This window comes from Haliotis asinina, chromosome 1 (assembly GCF_037392515.1).
Source record: "Haliotis asinina isolate JCU_RB_2024 chromosome 1, JCU_Hal_asi_v2, whole genome shotgun sequence".
Classification (NCBI taxonomy): Eukaryota; Metazoa; Mollusca; class Gastropoda; order Lepetellida; family Haliotidae; genus Haliotis; species Haliotis asinina.
This window is the reverse complement of record NC_090280.1, coordinates 38,791,656-38,812,148: the sequence shown is the minus strand read 5'-3', so window position 1 is coordinate 38,812,148 and position 20,493 is coordinate 38,791,656. Positions and strand designations below refer to the sequence as shown.

The window sequence follows — 20,493 nt, the reverse complement described above, 5'->3', positions numbered from 1 at the left end:
AGACTTGAAGTAACCGTCACTCAATGTCTGTCATTGTGTGACTCTATGTTGATGTCAAGACAGTGCCTTTTTTAGATAATCAGTGTACCGAAATATTCCATATATAAAAGTAACTAAAACCCTGATATAGAGTGTTGCTTTATTATAACGGCGTACTCCATAGTACTCCATTGTGGCACAAGATAGGTATCCACTGTATTCTCTCAACTACCAGTGGAATTCCCGTTCGTGCTGTACCCAAAGACGTGAAAATTAAATGCAAAAACAAATGGCCCATTCAGTTGAACACTCCGATAATTTATTTATCATATCAGTTTCTGAGTACAGCATATACAGAACAGACACAGGAGTCTGACTGGCATTTAGAAGTGATGCGCGAAAGGAGGATAACTTATGGATAACGATCGATCGATCTATCAATCAATCAATCAATCAATCAATCAATCAATCCTTACCATTAACACTGATACGGCAGCAATAATGCTAATCTTTGCAAATAAGTCTTCTGACTCACACATCGATTCATGATTGGAACTGTTTTTTAATTTCATGAAACAAACTGTATGGACAGTCAGCATGAGGCATTTCTCAATGATTAAAATGTATATGTAGATATGTAAAATTGCACATAATGACAAAAGAATAATGGTTCTCTTGTCAGTTTGCTGAAGCATTCATAATGTTCTTTGCCGGACATTTTAGAAGCTGATGAATAATAAGAAAAATATAATGCTTTATGGATAACAACTTCTTTTGTTTATTATTCTGCGATGTTTCCGTTTAGCTTCTTATACCGCCGTCGAGCAAGGGTAAAGAGATACAGCATAGATCCGACGTATATTTCTCTAGTCGGCTGAGGCTGTTGATGGTCTTGATTGACACATCTCCATAAGTTCTAGGATTTTTCTTAACATTTCATTCAACTTTATTAAAGTTTGAGTTTTGTAATTCAGTTTGTGTTTTCTTTCTGGCGACAAGGTACATATCTATTTGTCGCCGGTAGCGGTATATGATTACACCAAGGATTATAAGTAAAATGAAAAGCACGGGCAATCCGATTGCAAGCCCTAGAGTTGCGTCTGTGGGAGGGTTTTCCTCAACAGGAGAGGGGCTGGTTGGCGTTGTGGAGGACTCGAGGCCGGGGGTTGTTACATCTATAACAAAAGAAATATCAAACCTTTGAAGAACATTTCGAAGTGGACTGCTTAAAGAAAGATTTATGGATCTTGTCAACATCAGTTTTGGGAATTATACGGAGTGTATGCTTAACCAGATGAATGATGAAGCATACACTCTGAAGCAACATGTTATTAACAATACAGTAGCTATATCCATATCTCTTGCTTTTCTTAAGACATTATTATGAATAAACACTTTTGTTTAGAAAGTGGTCAATTTCAACATGTAATGTCTGGGATTACACATTCTCAGTAAATGTGTAAACTTCGGACACATTGATCGATATACCTCCTAAGCATGCCTAACAGAATGTTCAAAGCCCGACAGTATTAGTATGCATTAATATCAGTATTAGTGTAGGGTGGGTGGGGGTGGTGGTTTTTGTGTGTATGTGTGTAGGGGTGGGGTGGGGTGAGCGGTTGGGGGTGTGTGTTGTTGTTATCGGGAACCGTGATTTGGCTTCGTTGATGCAATCACGGCTAATTGAATTATTAACTTAATTGTTGAATCATCAGACGGAAAATGTCGAAATAAATGCTTCTAGAAACATGACTTGTCCATTGTGAACATACTGTTACATTTACATTCAGACTTGAGAATATGTCTACCTCCAAATCCATGCAGAGAAGTTAATATATGATTATTTCATTGCTTTAAATCTTTAGTACAAATTTAAATCATGGCCCGGGTTCAAAAGAAACCACATTCTTTTCAATGAATGCGTGGTGATATTCCATTTGATCTAAATAGACAGATATTTGTGAATATGATGTGAATGTATCGCAGAATGTTTGGTGATGATCACGAAATGTCTAAATTAAATATATCGTGCACCCACCATGCCCCCAAACTGATTTCCTGTCCAACTCACCGGATACTGTGACTGTAGATGTTTGTGTAGTCGATAGTGTTGACTGCAGTGCAGTGAGGCATATACTTACACCCCGCAAGATCGATTACTGGAAGTTTATCTGTTACAGAAAATGTGGGGTTTCACATAATCCCTTAAGACCTGATGCATCACTGTGGGCCCGAGGCGTTTCATGTTACAGAAAATGTGGGGTTTCACGTAATCCCTTAAGACCTGATGCATCACTGTGGGCCCGAGGCGTTTCATGTATTCCCTAAAATTTCAAGGTACTGCAGGAAATAATGGTTTCCATGGTGTTCAATAAATCCCATTCCCCGTTAGGATATCAGTGAATGTGTGAAATTGTTTAGTGCGTAAAGGGACACTGAGCTAGAGCAATTCCCAGGGTAATACATGATGTCCACCATTTTAAAAAAAAGTAATTTAGTGACCAACAATGAACAATCAATCAACGTTAATCCTTTGAAGGAAAGGCGTTGTCTCAGACAAAACAGAATGCATAAACACACTACTTTACAACAAGAAGATAATATGACGTAGCTGATTCAATTCCTTGCAATTTCAAGCGCATATTACGTGTGTGTGTGTGCGTGCGTGTGTGTGTGTGTGTGTGTGTGTGTGTGTGTGTGTGTGTGTGTGTGTGTGTGTGTGTGTGTGTGTGTGTGCGAATGTCACCCATGACCATTCTGAAGTTTTTTATTCTAGCTAATTGTTAAGAGCGAAAAGTGTAGACATGCCCTACAATCACCTACAATCACCAATCTGAAGCTTTTTTCAACTTACTGGATACGGTGACTTCAGATGTTTCTGTAGTCGACGGCGTTGCAAAATGTGTGAAGGTATTTTAAGTACCATTTCAATGAGTACGTTGAGACACAAACTTACGAAAATGCATAATCAGTACTTTTCAACAAGATAACATAATCTAGCTGATAATTCATCTTCCTGCAATTCCAAGCGCATATTACGTACGTGTGTATTTACTGATGACATTCTTGGCGTGTGCAGTTGCAGATTCAAATGCGTGTATTTGGGCTCCTTCTTCGTTCGCCTGTGTCTACTTTTATTTGGTGAGCAAATAACGAAAATCTTCATCCTTCATCCTTCGCGAGGGCCAAGAAGCATTTCATTCCCAGAGACGTATACTACAAAACCGTTGACGATTCTAAGTCAGCACCAAGTAGTTCCACCACCAAGCAGCGCATTCTGTATTACGAGCTATTTAACTAAGTAATTGTTTTGAAATGTAGTGATGTGTCCCCTTTCCTGCTCTTTGGGATTTTGTTCTTTATAATGCTTTCTCAGTTCGCTACAATGTCAGTGTGTGTACAGTGTGAATCTATAATGCTTCAGGTACGAGGTTAGGTGGTGTCGAGAAGCTGACAAAGAAGAGGGAAAATACAAACGGACCACCTTTCTTCTTCTCCACATTAGATGAGACTTTTGAATTTATCAGTTGCGCTTAAATTTCATTTCATGAAGGGAAAGGTGAAATGTCCGAAAAACACACTAACATCACAACCGACACTGTGGAGGACATACAGGTTATTTTCCGAGTATTGACTAGCAACATTGTGGCAGAATCGCAAATCAACTCGTATTCAGAGAAGTCAAAGTAAAGATACAAAGCTATTTCTGCTGTATAACACATCCTGTAGCCGACACACTCGTCCACGTGTGTGTGTGCATGTGTAATCATTTAGAGGATGCTCAAAATATACATAAACCACCGGGTTAAGCACCCTTGATATATCTCACGATTGACTAAGTCCCAATCCTAACCACTTAGAACATATCTGGGACATGATAGATCGTTACATGTAGCAAAGAGATCCTCTTGTACATAATCCGACCCATTTGGAAGCTGTTTAACACGGGCAAAGGCGCAGACTGCCACTGTAGAGGATCAGAAGACCTACATGGGATAAGAGGAGGAAAGTGCTGTCGTCATACAGTTACATGGGTAATCCACTCGGTATTGACCTTGCATCGTCGAAGAAAAGTAACATAAATGCTCATATTCACCACTCAATTGAACGTTAAACATTCAAGGTCCATACTATGGTTTGTTTGACGATCAGTGCTTTCTTCAAATAAACTGAAAGACTGAAAAGTTAAAAGCTAAACTGTTTGTTATTAAAAGCTCAGTGAATTGCCACAGTTATATGGTTTAATGTTCACGGAATAATCTGAACATCTTAAACTGAAGACTCAAATGGACAAGAAACGTTGTGCACTTACTCCGTGGCCGTATTTACGACCTTTACCATCGTCACTGCGTGTTATCACAAATATAATGTTAGTTGTCACCCGCGACCATTCTGAAGTTTTTATTCTAACTAATTGTTAACAGCGGAAAACGGAAACGTGTCCTGCACCCGCAATCACCAAACTGAAGCTTTGTTCAACTTACTGGATACGGTGACCGCAGGTGTTTCTCTAGTCGATGATGTTACTCCTATAGGTAAACGAAATGTGTAAAGGTAGCTTAAGTATAATTTCAATGAGTACGTTCGCGCTGAGACACAGACTTACGAAATCTTAAGATCGATGCTAAGTATGCAAGTTCATATGACCGCTACAGAAGCAGATTTTTCTGCATGGTGAGAGAACAGTGCATATGCACACTCCTGTTGCTTTCTCTCTGTAAGTGTCGTTGATCGAACGCCCTGTTTCTGTCTGTAATATTACAGCTTGTACGCTGAGAGCACGTACGGATGATAAAAAAAGTCGCAAATCCGTCCTCATTTCTAATTTGATCGGGCAAGGTTTAAATTTTGTTTTGAATATTTGCAAATGTGTCTAAACGTTATGGTATTCTGGTGCTGAAATGATGCCATGAGCCAAAGGAAAAGGAGGTGGCAGCTATAACAATTACTTTAATCACAGCGGCGGGGGGGCATTTTAAAACTGAATTATTAGTTATGCATTTCCGGGTGGCCAGACTCGCTGACTTGGTTGACACATGTCATCGTATCCCAGCAGCACTGATCGATGCTCATGCTGCTGATCACTTGATTGTCTGGTCCAGATTTTGATTATGGGTGTGGGTATATATTCACACACACACACACACACACATGCAACTAGTACTATATCTTCACACGTACATTCATTTTGTCGCTGACATCAAATATGAGCACTCTTGACGTTTGCAAAAATATGTCAACGTACCCCTCCACCCTTAAGTCAAGGAAATAAGTAACATTTATCTTGGACACTCGCTCAGTGCTGTAACTGTAACTGTAAAACGCACGAGAGGATGATAACGTTGAACATGTGGTAGCATATCGTCAAACTTCCCAAAAAATCGACAAGAAACAGCCGTAAAACTGTCCAAACGAACAGTGAGTCGGCAAAGGTAACACTCAGTCATCATTACTGTGTAAGGTTCAGCTGAACTGTGTAGTCATTCTACGTACATGTACGATATGTTACCCAGTACACAGGGAGATATCAATGAAATACTTCACGTACACATTTCCCCATATGTTTATGCTTTTGTAGTTAATAGAAAATGTTTTTGAAGCATGATAAAGGCCATTTTAAAATTAACGCAGAGTCGTTTTCAAAATGGGAGTTCAAGGAACAGCAGATCATGGTGCTCCCAAGGGGTGCTAATGTCCACAATGACATCGGAATCTGCCTTGTCCTCGGCTTGTTATCTTCACGAAGATATGAAGCAGTAACCCACTGTTTTATTTGGGGGACTAGAACAGAACTAATGATTGTGATCTAACATTATCCTTTAATTGTTTTATATATTCCACACATATAAATACAAATAGATATTTACCACTCAGCTTGTCTACTCCGTCACAGTCAAGAGGCCTTGGGACGCTGTCACACGTGAATGTGACAGTGACGTCTCCCAAATGGTCAGATGTGACATTCAAGGAATGGGGTAGAACAATGTCAGTTACATTGTCCATTGTCTGGTTCTCCAGGAGTGTTTCTGTGATGACTCCAGTTGTGAGAGTAAACCCAGCTTGTTGAGAACAATAGTAGTTTCTGAGGTCGACTGTAAGCGTGATATTTGTGCCAGGATCCAGTCTGGAGGTGTCTGTGTCGCTGGTGATGTTGCAGTGCGGTGGGCCTGGTTGCAAGATAGAAATGAATGAAATGGATAGGATTCGTTATAAATAAATAAATGTATGGAGTACTCATGAAAATAAGAAACATGTACAATACCATACAGGATGAATGAATGAATGATCGAACGAAAGTTTTACAACACAAAATGAAATGAATTAATGTATGAGGTGGGATTTGGTGAATGTATGAAGAAATATGAGTGATTGAGTTAATATTTCAGCCATATCGCGACGAGAGCAATTGAGTATAGACATAGTAATTAATGGTATATTATAAAGACCTGTCGACGAAGCACAGTAGAACTAATTAGTATATCACAGTAACAGGAAATACAACGAGCAGATCTCAAAAATAGGATCGCAAATGAGGAATATACAGTATAAAGAAAGGCTGAGGATCACCAATAACAGAAGCTAGAGCACCTCTCTACTGACCATGGGGACTTGCAGTACTCGCATAGACCCCAGCTGGATCTATACCGCCCCTTTAGCCCTTGGCGACTGTACATATAGTTACCCATAATCAAACAACAAACATACTACGATTAAAATCATGAGTAGAGCTAAACACACTCTTAAAGTTTTGAGACTTGCGTACCCTCTGAGGAGGACAATCATATTACAATGCTTTAATCCCCTTCGAGTATACAGCCCTAACTATCAACATGCTTGACCGTGAATCTCTCATCACAAGGGACTCAAAATAGAGGATCCTCAACTTTTAATAGGTATTCGTGAGTATATTGTGTATCGTCGAAATTCCTTATTGTCCATATCAGTTTCACCTGGTAGTTTGTACACTCTGGGATCAACTCCCACATCAAGGTGAGATGTAACTGAGCCATTGTTTCAGGAAACCAAACCAAACTCTCCTAGACCGGACACCTATCGTTGTGTACTCTAAAATAGTTGTCAACTTACTTTTCAGCAGCCTCTGGACACCATTACATCTCACAGTCCAATTTCTGTCACATATGAAATCTATCGTTACATCACCAAATCGTGGAATATCGACACTGAAGTTCGTGTTAATGGTTAAGTCTGATACATCACTGACGTTGTATCTCCCCAACTCTGTAGTCACATGACCAGTAGTAAGATCAAAGCCAGCCTCCACAGAACAGTAGTAGCCTGTGGTGTCCACAGTCAGTGTCAGCTGTGTTCCAGGTTCCAGGGAGTTGGTGTCCTTGTCACTGCTGATACTGCACTGTGGAAGACCTAACACCACATTAGTGACATAGGACATTAGTGAGAAAGTTGTTTAACAACGCAAAAGTGTAACTACAAAGGATACCGTTTCGTTATATTGCAGAGTTACCTTTCTTTCTTACAGTTTCTTTCATTAATGTTGGTCACAAACTCAGAGGTGCGGCCTTAAAAACCTGTTGTTTGGATTTACGACAGTACTCAAATGTTATGATGTACCCATATTGAGTTTCGAGTTAGCGATCTTCGAAACTCACACGATACACTCACAATCATAACCGGCGTGCAAGTGAGGCCACATTGCTTGAACTACTTTCGACATTTACCTTTCGACATTGTGTTAAATAAATCTCCACATAACGTTTTAGATGTCCGAGTTGTCTATAGGTACCCATTGTGGCACCATCAGATAACTTTGACATTTCGCTCAAACTTATTTAACTGTATTTATATACAATAGTCTATTTCAAAAGTTACTTACATTACACTCTGAACAAATTGGAAATTGGATATTGTGATCAATAATGGCCACTGTATAATATGATAAATGGAAACAAATAATAACCATTTGATTCCCTAGAGGATAGGCAGACAGGCTACCTATGCCCCTTTTACTTTACAGTAGAATCTGTCAATTACGGACTGAAGCCAACGTTCATTGCACCAATATATAATTTCCATTTATTTTCATTGATTCATAATATAAACGGATTTCGTGTCTTTGCTTTGGAAACAAATATCAACTTGGTCTGTGTTTGATGTTCATCGTATTAATTAACTCGACAACAAATTATGTTTCTACTCACTAGCTACTGTCAACTGACACACATCGACTGGGATAGGATCAACGACATTCGCATCCTTCATCTTCCATGTACATGCATCGATTACCCTGACGTGCTCTATAGTAAGTGTAGAGTGTGTGACGTTCATGGTTGCATTGTATCCTGCAACAAAGCTGCAGGTGGGGATGGGATTGCAGGTGGCGACATATGTATTATCAGTTGGTCGAGCCCATACCAAGCCGTTGTAGTTGTTTGTGCCACTTTCTATCGTGTATTCTGTTCCAAGAAAAGCCACTCCTCCGGGGCACTGGAAGGACGTCTGACCTGTAAAATGGCGCAGCAATTACCATTATTTTTTCCTTCTAGTTTAACGCCGTACTCGAGAATATATTCCAGCTAAATGGCGACTGTGTGTAAATAATACGTCTGGGCCAGACAATCCACTGATCAACAGCATCGATCTACGCAAACGTGTCAGCAAAGTGAGCGATCCTTATTCCGTTAGTCGTCACTTACAACAAACAAGTGTTGTCGAAGACTCATTTCAACGGTACGTAAGTCCCAAAATGTTCAAAGTAAATTTATACTTTCCAGGACTTTTAAGTGTAGTATTTGTGTTATTTTAATTTTGGCTACAATTTCTTACAATCGCCAGCGGTTGAGGGGAGGTGTAAATCCAACTAGGGACCATGCAGGTAGCGAAGGTACTGTAAGTCCCCATGGTCCCTAGTGTGGTGATCTACCTTCTGTTGTTGGCGATCTATAGCCTATATTTACTAAACGTGGTTAACATTTTAGGTCCTAAAGGTGAATACTGGACATTATAGGTAGAAAGGATGGAAACGGCGCTTTAATTGTCAGAAATGCAAATGATAATGGCCCGTTGATTCCTTAACGACGGGCTGTGATCAGTTGTGTGAGAGAGTGACAATATGTAGCGTCACATCAGCAATATTGCAGTCATGTCGTGACAAGAACATTATAATTTACATCAGTATTAATATTAATACATTGGGAACGTAACATCCTGCCACTGAAGGGCAGTAAGCGTACTAGATTATCACAGATATGAACTTAAAACCAGCATATGAAACTAAACAGTGTAATTAAAGACAACACAATATAAAAAATCGGCCATAGATTGACAACAGAAAGTAGATCACCATACTTGGGAGCATGGAAGCTTACAGTACCTTTGCTACCTGCATGGACCCTAGCCATCCCTTCATCTGCTGGCGATTGTGGGAAATGTTAGCCAAAATTAAACCAACAAGAATATACAACGTTTAAAAGGCCTTGTATGTATGTATGTATTGGACGTACAATCAGTTCTGTTGTCAGATGACGTTACAGCGTATGCGCGGGAGGGCGGTGGCGTGCAAAAAACGCCGATCCTACAAGGCTTCAAGATATTGTGTTGTTTGAATCATGTTTCTTTCGTGGGAGACGGGGACGAAAGGACTAAACATATTTTACTTAAGCTACACTTGAACTAACGCGTGACGACAACAAGCACGAGAATTGTGATCCATGAAGAGATAATTCATCTAACCATGGTTGTTTGGATGTTTAAATCTACAAGTGCATGCATCTTTTCTACCTGGTCCTTTTTCAATCTACACGGAAGTGGTTCGAGAAATTGTCCTTTAGGGGAAACACCTTGGACACTCTTAGGCAGAAGGTATATGAAAAGGCTGACTTGACACAGACGTACAATTACCATTCTGCCAGGTCTTCCACCATAACAAACCTGTATCAGGCAGGTGTAACAAACCCAAGAGGGTAAAAATGTAAGGAGTCTCTGAATCAATACATGTCGGGATCTATATACACATGAGCAACAATTAAGCACCACCCATTTTCATGTTATAAGATTGTGTTTAACACAACACACTGGTCAGTCATGATATGGAAACCAAACACATGGTTATAATTTCGTTAAATGAACCATCTAAAGTGTCAGTCCATCAACTACCAACACTGCTGCTACTTCCGGCTGTAACTTATTGACGGTTACATGCGGGCACTACAAACGTTATCAATAATCATCTCCAAAACTATGGTCACACAGACAATGTCTGTGATCAAACGCACACAAAGTTCTCACAAAAACGTTCACTGTTCAAACCCAAGCCAACAGTAATGGTGACATCAGTATTTAGTGTATCCTCCCCTCGCACGGATAACTGCTGCAACCCTCGTCCTCATAGTGGAAATCAAACCCAATGGACCTTGCGCCATGTCCTCAGATTGTGGTTTTGCCGTTGATTACACCACGCCAAATGTTGAGACTTGTGTCTATCAGTGAGTAAGGGACGTCGGATTTGACGACGTGCCTGAGCCTCCTTCGGATGGTGCTGATTGAGAGACGAACACCCTCTCTCAATTGTTCTCTGAGATCTTTGGCATTGGTCATGGGCCTGTGTCTCACTATGCGAACTAGAGCACGTCATCACGGGGGGTGGTCGTTCTCGGCCTCCCTGATCGTGACGTAATCAGTGGACGTATGCAGCTTCATTCATACCAGTAATCTGCCATCTGGTACTTCCAGAAAGCCTACGCCTCAGCATGTCCAAAAATGTTCAATTTCAGTACAGTTCATTTATTAATGCGTCCATAAGCAATGAGAATACTTCATTTCACCTTTTTATAACACCCCCCCCCCCCCCCCACCCCCCCGTTGCTTGTACGATGACGGAACTTTAGCATGCAAAGCATGCATTTGAGTCAGTTAACTGCATGTATATTTAGATATAACTGGTTGACTTTTCTGTTTTGACCCCTTTTTATTACAATCGACAATTATTTTTGGTGGTGCTGAATAAATGCGCATGTGTATATATTACACGCACAGATATGAGTATCAGGAGTGAAGCCCTCGGGGTATTTTGTCAGCCAAGATGCCGGCTAGCATCTAAATACATGTGGAGCTGACTGTGTTGACATGACTGTCAACGGTACTTTCGGTATCCTGGCACTCTGGGTCCAAATCTTTTCCATGGGATTGCGGGTAATGGCAGCTCACTTAGATGGTGCAAATGTGGCTACTTGCTAAATAAACTATATCTTTGGACGCTGAAATCTGAGGTCATGAATTGGCTACAAACTGGTGGTTTTGTTGCCTGACATAGATCTAACATCCAATGCCATAGCGTAGACCAGGTTCGAATGTTACCAAGCTCCATAATGACGTATTGTTTCCTGGCCTTGCAGGCAGTTGTTTGAAGTGAACGTACAATTACATTTATTATTACTGTTCTTACTATTTTAACACAACATCCGTCCATTTTAGCTATTAGAGGGGTAAGACTGTTTTTCATGGTGTTATCATTGGTATAAGCCCCCTTCACCGGACAGTTGATTGAAAACCTAGGGTTTCTAGATCTTGGAATGATAATGTCCTGAAGATCAGACAGACGTTATTGATAACCAGAGTGAATATCAGGATAACGTAGGTTACGCCAAATGTTACAGTATCAGAAACATATAGAAAAGTAACTAAACGGTCAGTCTGCACAGCAACACGTTCTCAAAGATCAGATGTACTTACTGACAGCAATATATCTGTGTTAATCTGAATTTGTCATTGCATTATTAACATCAGCACTGGGCACAAAATATTGCAAGTTCATGAGAACATATAATGACAAATGGTCGAATTGTTGTTCAGTAAATAATCCATCTTGAACGTAAACGTGAAGGAGGGCAGACATATTTCATTCTTCAATCTAGCAATGTTAAAATACAGAAACGCGTTTGCATTAGGTTTCTCTTTGCTTAGTTGGGGGAGGGGGGGGGACCAGACACTATATTTTTTTCAGATTCGGGATTCGACAGACAGACACAATCAACATATTTTTCTGTCGTATGCATTATACATTTTAGTTTTCAAGGTAAGCAATTACAAAACATGTTAGTTTTCACATATTGTCATATTTGGAATTACACTTTGTTATTAAAGAACAAATTCTAGTAATGTTTGGGTTGAGTCACATTCGAGATTCAAACCCGCATCCTCAGAGTTAGGCACCTAATCGCCAGCACACAAAGTCAGCCGCTTAATCCCAAATAAGACATATGTTACCACTTTCTAAAATGGCATTGTGTAATGTACAATTCTAGATTTCAACATTGAAATCTAGCAAAATAAGAAAAAGAAAATGGTAATTAGCAAAAGACAAAATCAAAGACAATACCTAGAGTGACCACCGTGGGCATTAGAACTGCACGGCATCGCCTAGGCATCGAACGAATATGCCCAACCTGCCTGTGGTGCCTGTGCGAGTTGCTGAAGTGGCTGGAGCTGAGGCGCCGCGCCTGTCTGTCCAGGGTATCCCACAGATGTTCCATCTTGATCTGGAGGGCCAGGGGAGCACATTGATGTTATAGTTCTGGACGAGGTCTCTAGTTTGATGTGCTGTGTGGGGTCCGGCATTGTCCTTTTGAAACAGCTCCCTCTGGCGATTAATGACTGGAAGGAGGTGTTGGCGTAGGATATTGTCACAGTACCTTTCAGCTGTCAGGTTGCCCTGGATCGTAACCAAATAACTTATCCTACTGAAGGTTACTTCCCCGGATATCTGTCCATCTTGGGACGCAAGAGTCTGCGAAACGCTCATGTCGACGTCTGTATATCAGCATTCCTGCATCGCGTCGTCCCAGTAGAAATCGTGATTCATCACTGAACCAGATTCTACGCCATTTCGGTAGCTTCCAGACCTGATCGCTGGTGCACCACTGAAGTCGATGTCGATGATGTTGTTGTCGAAGCACAGGGCCAATATAAGGTCTTCTGGCAGGTAAACCAGCCTCTTTCGACCTGTTTCTGACGGTCTGTGCAGAGAGCCTCATCAATCCGAATATCTGTTGAGTGGTACTGGTCGCCGTAGCTGTTCGATGACGCAGGTGATGTGCTCGGATGTAGCGATCCTGCGCCGCAGTGTTCACTCCAGGTAACTATCTCTCGGATAAATCTTTGCTAAGAGCTTTATATACATTTATAATATCTCTTCATGATTTTAATGCAAATAACCTACGCAAAAGCAAAAATGAACACGTATATAAATCATTCTATTCGCAATGACATCTCAAGGTTATGGGGGTCGAGTTCCACATCCTGTTTATTTGTAAACAGTATCATGACCTGAAATTAAAATATCTTCCAATGGATCATTTACGAGCACTCACCATCTTTCTTACAAATGTTACACACACACACACACACACACACACACGCATACACACACACGCACGCACACGCACGCACACACACACACACACACACACACATACATACATTCATACCCAATCCCCAATCCCCAATCTAACTTCATGTTGCCCCACCAAATTCGCACACAGTACACACACTTATATCAAAGCATATTTCGTCGCATAATACTGCCTTTTGCATATGGTGTTATATGGCAGTTGTTAATTATCGGACAACTTTACCCTGGATATCCCACCTAGTCTCTTTTGACGTAAACATCAAATCACTTTACTCTGGACATCTTGCCTTGTCCTGTTTTGGAAGCGTGGTTACTGTTAGGTGATTAGGTGAATATTGTAATCACCAGCTTCACTGCAGTTACCGCTGTTATTATATACTGCCTTTGTATATTTGTGCTTTGGTTGTTTAGGTGCCATTGTTCTCATTTATCAGTAACTGTTAATTTTAACTATGCTATCTTATTGTACAATTGGTATTTGCATGGTTTGTTAACACTGAAATTAAATCGCTCTCGGTGAAATTATTGCTGTGATAGCAGTGCTTACCACATGTGAAGAACACGATCAGGTTGAGCAGAACCAGATCTATCACTTTTCTGTCGACCATTTTCATTGCAACCCTGAAAAAGAAAATGTTATGGACATTCGGATGGAAGCTTCTTCTTGTACTTTCGGTCAATGCGGATAAAAGAACTTTGCGAAATAGACTTGAAGTGTGATGTTTTGCCAGTTTTCATTCATACCACCTCGTTTCAGTTTGATGAGAGATGAAAACCTGACGAGATGCAGCATTTAACGATTACACCATTGAGAATCCCTACAACTATGGCGCTTAGAAACGTAAAAACAAAATTGTCAACAACGATCTTTTTTCTGGGTTCAACTTACGAAAGGCGACAATTTACTGTGTGCAGAATATCGGACAGTTTACAAATATGATTACACTGGGTTTTAAGGTCACAAATGAAAGCGCAAAATACCATTTTCGCCCTCCTATCGCCCTATCGTTGTATTTGACTTCTGCCCAGCCCAAGGAGATGATTCATTAGCCATTTACATTGTTGGGTAAAAAGATGACAAGCAACGGGTGGTGTTGGATACAAAGTATTCATTGCAATATAGAATATTTATCTAATGTATGAATATTTGATCTAATGTATATTTGAAATTTGAGTAATTTTTCACTTCATTGCTCCTAACAGGATGCAAACAGAATGTGTGTGTCATTATCAGAGGAGTATTATTATTTACTTTGAAAACTGGATATTTCAAAATTGTTGACAACAACACTCCAGTGACTTTGCAGTGATGAATTGAGACGTCGACTTTGAATAATAGCACACCACTGGAAATAGAGATGATTTTCTGTTTAAGAGTCAACATTATTCTCCTGTGTGAATCAGGAGGAAGATAGTTCAAATGGAATGAGGAATTATGTTTCCAATATAATTGCCCTAAATAATACATAAACTCTACGGATGTGCCGGCTGGAATATCTGCATGTTAGCAATCTCCGTCAGGGTTCATCAAAGCTCTGAAGACAGCAAGTGATTACTGGTGCAAACACCCACAGAAAAAATAACAATCCAGATTTCCTGAAACCTACATGAAACTGGGTAATGCCAGAATCATATACGTTTCCGTTCACGGAAACTTTTACTGTTGGTTTCCGGTTGTTTCCTGTTGCTGAAAGTATCAAGATTAATTTCAGCGTCTGGAAACTGCCGGAAACCAACAAGGTTAGTCTCCAAAAAAGGAAACTGACAGGGAAGTATCATTGTTAGTGTCCATTGCATAAAACAACTGAAACACATCATCGATGGTATCCATTAGTAACATCTTAAATGAACCGATTGTAGAAAAATAAATGTGACTGTATGCATATATCCAGAAGCCTACATTAACCTACATAAAACTGCCTGTATTCTATGTTAAACATAGCGATCTCAGTGTTTCTTTACACCAGAATTCAAATAGAGGATACTGTCACATTAAATATTATTAATTTCAGAACAACGGAAACCTACTTGAAAGAATATGGAAACTTAAGATTCTACTCAGTCCGTTTGACGCACATATATACGTGTGCAATGTGAAGGTTACACACTGCTAGATGATACGAAAGTGGGACATGGGAAAGAAACACCCAAATTACAGAAGCGGTCATTGTAATTACTGACATGCGCACGTTGTCCTGAAGTAGTAGTATGGTTCACTTTGATCTGTTCTCACTGACGCAGTTTTCTTGAGTGAGTGAATGAGTTAATATTTAACGTCGCATCGGCAATATCTCAGCCATATCGTGACGCGAACATTTAATACTGAAATGAAACATATATCTATTATTAAACCTGTCAACGAAGGACAGTAAAACACAGATGAGAATATAAAACTAGTAACTATACCTAAAACAATTTATCTATAGAGCACAGTACAATATAAAAATGGGCTATAGATTGCTAACAACTGAAGGTAGATCACCATACTAGGGACCATGGGGACTTACAGTACATTTGCTACCTGCATGGACCCTAGCTGGATTTACATCATCCCCTCAGCCGTCAGCAATGTGGGAAATCTAGCCATGCAAATAAAAAGACACCTATGCTACGATTAAAAACGTGGAATTAACTTTGAATGTTTGTGGACTTACGTACCCTCTCAGGGGGACAATAGTTTTACAGTACTTCAACCCCCTTTGAGGGTACAGCCACTAACAAGCACAGTTGTGAATTTAAACTTCCAATAATAAAATATTTATCTATATACAATTCAGTCAATAAATCTAATTCTTTTAAAAATGCAATGATAAAATGAGAGCTTATGTTATTAAAAAGATCCTTCAGAGATCGTGAATTAAAATACTGATCCCTTGTGATGGAATACTCAACACAGTCAAGCAGGATATGTGATTGTTTCATCACAAGGGATACAAAACGGAGGATCCTCACCTTAAGCAAATATTTATGTGTATGTCTTGTGTGGCCAATGCGACATCGTCGCATGATGACCTCCTCAAATCTGGACTGACAGCCCAAGTAGGCGTACCAATATACGGTTTTATTTCATGTAATTTATTGATACCTACTTGAGTGTCTCACTTCTTCTGCATCAGATCACGGATATACGTTCTAATGCAAGCTTTGTAATCTGAATATGGAAGAAGAAGTGGTGTCACAGATTTGTTGAGTGCTGCTTTTGCAGCAAGATCGGCCATCACCTTCCCAGAAATACCTACGTGACTGGGTAACCAACAAAAGACAATGTCGTATTGACCAGTAACAAGAGTATTATACAGTTCAATAATTTCTATTAAAAGTGGATGTTTACAAGAAATATTTGTAATAGCCTGAAGGCAAGAAAGAGAGTCGGAATATATTATATACTGTTTACGTTTCGGGTGTCTTTGAATATGTTTAAGAGCTGTTAATATGGCGTTAGCTTCTGCTGTGAAAATAGAACTATTGTCTGGTAATCTAGACGATATTGTTCTGGATCCAATGACAGTAGGACAAGCAACTGCGCCACCGTCCTTGGACCCATCTGCAAATAAGGATTTGTTATTGTTAGATTTATGTTTTAATTGATTATATTCTTGTTTATACTGTAATTCATTCGTTTCTGATTTTTTAAATGTAGTTAATGTTAGGTCAACCTGTGGCCTAACCAACTGCCAAGGGGGAGAGGAAAGAAGACGGAAAGGAGCTATATTGTCGAGCTCAATACCATCAGCAGCAATAAACGGCTTTATTCTGAGCCCAAGAGGTGGAACAAGAGAAGACTTTTTGCTATACAAATCCTCATAATGAGGATTGAACACACAGTTATATGCAGGGTTAGATTCGTTAGGGTATAATTTTTTGATATATTGTATAGATAATTTGATACGGCGTTGTGCAGGAGATGGCTCATCGGCCTCAACGTAAAGACTGTCAATGAGTCTGAAGGACCCAAGACAAAGTCTTAGACCTTGGTGATGGACAGGATCGAGAAGTTTAAGATTGCTTTTGTAGGCTCCACCATAGACGATGGAGTCATAATTAAGTTTAGAACGAACGGGTGATCGATAGAGATGGAGAAGGGTAGCTTGATCCCCTCCCCATTTTGAATTAGACACACCCTTCAACAAGTCAAGTGCTTTGAGGCATTTAGTTTTAAGTGATTTAATATGTGGCAAAAACGTTAAATATGAATCAAAGATTAGACCCAAGAACTTGGCTTCCTTCACAACTTTAATGGGAGTCCCATCTAGAGACAGTTCAGGGTCTTTATGTGGTTTGTTTTTGCGACAAAAATGTATGCAGTTAGTTTTCGATTTGGAAATTTTAAAGCCATTGTCAAGACACCATTTATTCATCTTCTTGAAACACAACTGCAATTGCCGTTCAATGGTATGCATATTTTTACCACGGCAAGAAATATTAAAATCATCCACAAATAACGATCCATCAATTGCATCGTTTAAAACTTTTGATAAACTGTTGATCTTGATGCTAAAAAGAGTGACTGACTAAATACTGCCTTGTGGAACACCCTGATCCTGATTGTAATGATCAGACAGGGTAGAACCCACACGGACCTGGAATTGCCTGTCATTTAAAAAGTTGGCAATAAATTCAGGCAAACGACCCTCGCAACCCAAAGTCATGTAAATCTCTCAGAATGCCTTATTTCCAGGTTGTGTCATATGCTTTTTCAAGATCAAAAAAGATAGACACAGCGTGTTGTTTATTAGTTAGTGCGTTTGTAACAAATGTTTCCAGTCGCACTAAGTGGTCGACAGTACTTCTGTTTTTACGGAAACCACACTGTATATCTGTTATGAGATTATTTGTTTCCAAGTACCAAACAAGTCGATTATTTATCATGCGTTCCATGGTCTTACAAACACAGCTAGTTAATGAAATCGGACGATAATTGGATGGATCCGTATGATCACGTCCAGGTTTAGGTATTGGTACTACTATGGCGTCACGCCATGGGGGAGGAAAGTTACCCGATGTCCAAATATCATCAAAAATATTTAGAAGAGTTTCCAGACAGGATTCTGGTAAATGTTTCAGGAGTTGTTAATGTACTCCTGTAGCAGTGTCATGAGCTTGATCAAGAGCAGTATGTAGTTCATGAATAGAAAATAGTTCATTATAATCTTCCCCATTATCTGAATTAAATAGTTTTCTTTTCTTGTTGTTTTTTATATTGTTGGAAATTAGAAGAGGACGAATGTTTAGCGAGAGTTTCACCCAGTTTATTGCAATATCTGACTCCTCGGTAAGTAATTACTCTCCATGTTTAAGATGATGGACTGTAGATTTAGTACCTTTACCTTTAATTTTCTGGACCATGTTCCATACCTTGGACATTGGTGTCCGAGAATTTATTTTAGATACATAATTTTTCCAAGATTGGTGTTTGGTCTGTTTAAAGGTACGCCGTGCTTTAGCATTTAAAATTTTAAATCTATTCAAATTATGCACCATAGGATGGCGACGGAAATAATGTTCTGCTTTTTTCCTTGATTCCCAGCCTGTTTGCATTCATCGTTGAACCATGGTTTCCGAATATGTGGAACTGCAGAAGCCTTTGGGATACACTCATCAGCAATGTCAATGAGTACATCTGAAAAACATTTAATAGCATCAGGAGCAGTAATAAAACGTTCGGGATTAAGTTTGCCAGTACAGAGAGATTCATATAGAGTCCAGTTGGCCTTTTTAAAATTCCATCGTGATGATGGAGACACATCAGATGGGCTCACAGGTGTTAGTATTGAAGGGTCGCTCCCACACAGGTCATCGTGAACCAACCATTGAAATTCATTTAAGAGATTAGAGTCAGTAACTGATAAATCAAGAGCTGAATATGTTCCTGTGCCAGGAGGTAAATATGTATGTGACCCGTCATTGTAAATACAGAGATCATTATTTGAAAGAAAATCCTCAAGTAATTTACCTTTGGTGTTCCTAGTAGTACCACTCCACAGTGGGTTATGGCCATTTAAATCGCCCATGATTATACAGGGCTTAGAAAGTTCATTGTAAAGGGCTTGTAGATCAGTTAACTGGACAGTGGATGAAGGTGGAATATACAATGTACAAAGCGTAAATGCAACTTGTAATGTAAGTCGCACAGCTACAGCTTGGAGATTTGTTGTAAGCGCTATTGAACTATGTATAACATTTTGCCGTACCAAGATTGATGATCCTCTACTTGCCCTATCACCTGGAGAAGAAAAGAAATGGTACGCATTGAAATGACGGAGGTCAAGAGTATCAGTGTGTTTTAAATATGTTTCCTGTTGACAGATGGCTGACGGTGTAAAATCCTGGATTAAAAGCTGCAATTCATTAAAATTAGTCCTTAGTCCTCTGCAATTCCACTGAATAATATTAGTCTGATAACCTATCTTTTGGGGGGATTTATTGGGGATCTACCCCGTACTTGTTTGGTGGGCGACAGGCTGTGTGCCCTAGAACGGACGTTTTCAGACACGTCCATGTCTTCGAGTGATCCATATTTGTTGCAAATTTGGATTTTATCCTCTGAAACTTTAGGGGCTCTGCCACTTTTCAAAGAATCTGGCTTCTTAGTTTTTGTTTTACTGGGTTGAGACCTTGTTGATGACTGAGAAGATATGTTATGATCAGGGGATGTTGCTGATTGAATCTGAGATGTACCAGGAAGTGCAGTTTGAGTAGATATGGCAGGTGACAAAGGTTGAAGTGAATCCGTGTTCACCCAAGTCAAGCTTGTCTGACAGCTTGCAGATAATTTCATTATTGTGGATACTGCTTCTGGGTTTGGTCTGGCAACGGAAGCATAGCTTTCCGTTTGTACTGAGCTCATGACCGAAGTTTAGGCACTTGAAGCACCTCAGCGGATTCGGAATGTATGTATCAACATTGAGATTACAGTACCCTGCCTTAAGTGACTTTGGAGCAGTAGGCGAAGAGAAGGAAAACAGATATGTGTTGGTTTTTATGTTTGTGCTGTTTTTACGGGTTGAGAAGCGTTTGGCATATAGTACACCCTGATCTCTCATCTCTGAAACGATATCAACGTCAGACATGTCTGCCAGCAATCGATCACGATGTCGCACTATTCTCTTACTGGTGTTGAGTGTTTTGTG

At 39.8% G+C, this 20,493-nt stretch overlaps 1 protein-coding gene across 1 annotated transcript in view; it reads right to left on the bottom strand.

Moving 5' to 3' along the window:
- Positions 1–285: 285 nt before the first annotated feature.
- The window catches only part of LOC137272462 (uncharacterized), a 32,644-nt gene continuing 12,436 nt past the window's right edge, over positions 286–20,493 (bottom strand). Inside the window, exons 2-7 of the mRNA XM_067804844.1 lie at positions 13,911–13,984; positions 12,399–12,491; positions 8,157–8,459; positions 7,066–7,362; positions 5,847–6,146; positions 286–1,154 (exon numbers count right to left, since the gene is read on the bottom strand). Coding sequence (XP_067660945.1) covers positions 916–1,154; positions 5,847–6,146; positions 7,066–7,362; positions 8,157–8,459; positions 12,399–12,491; positions 13,911–13,984 — 1,306 coding nt within the window. The 3' untranslated portion in view covers positions 286–915. The remainder of the gene's footprint in view (positions 1,155–5,846; positions 6,147–7,065; positions 7,363–8,156; positions 8,460–12,398; positions 12,492–13,910; positions 13,985–20,493) is intronic.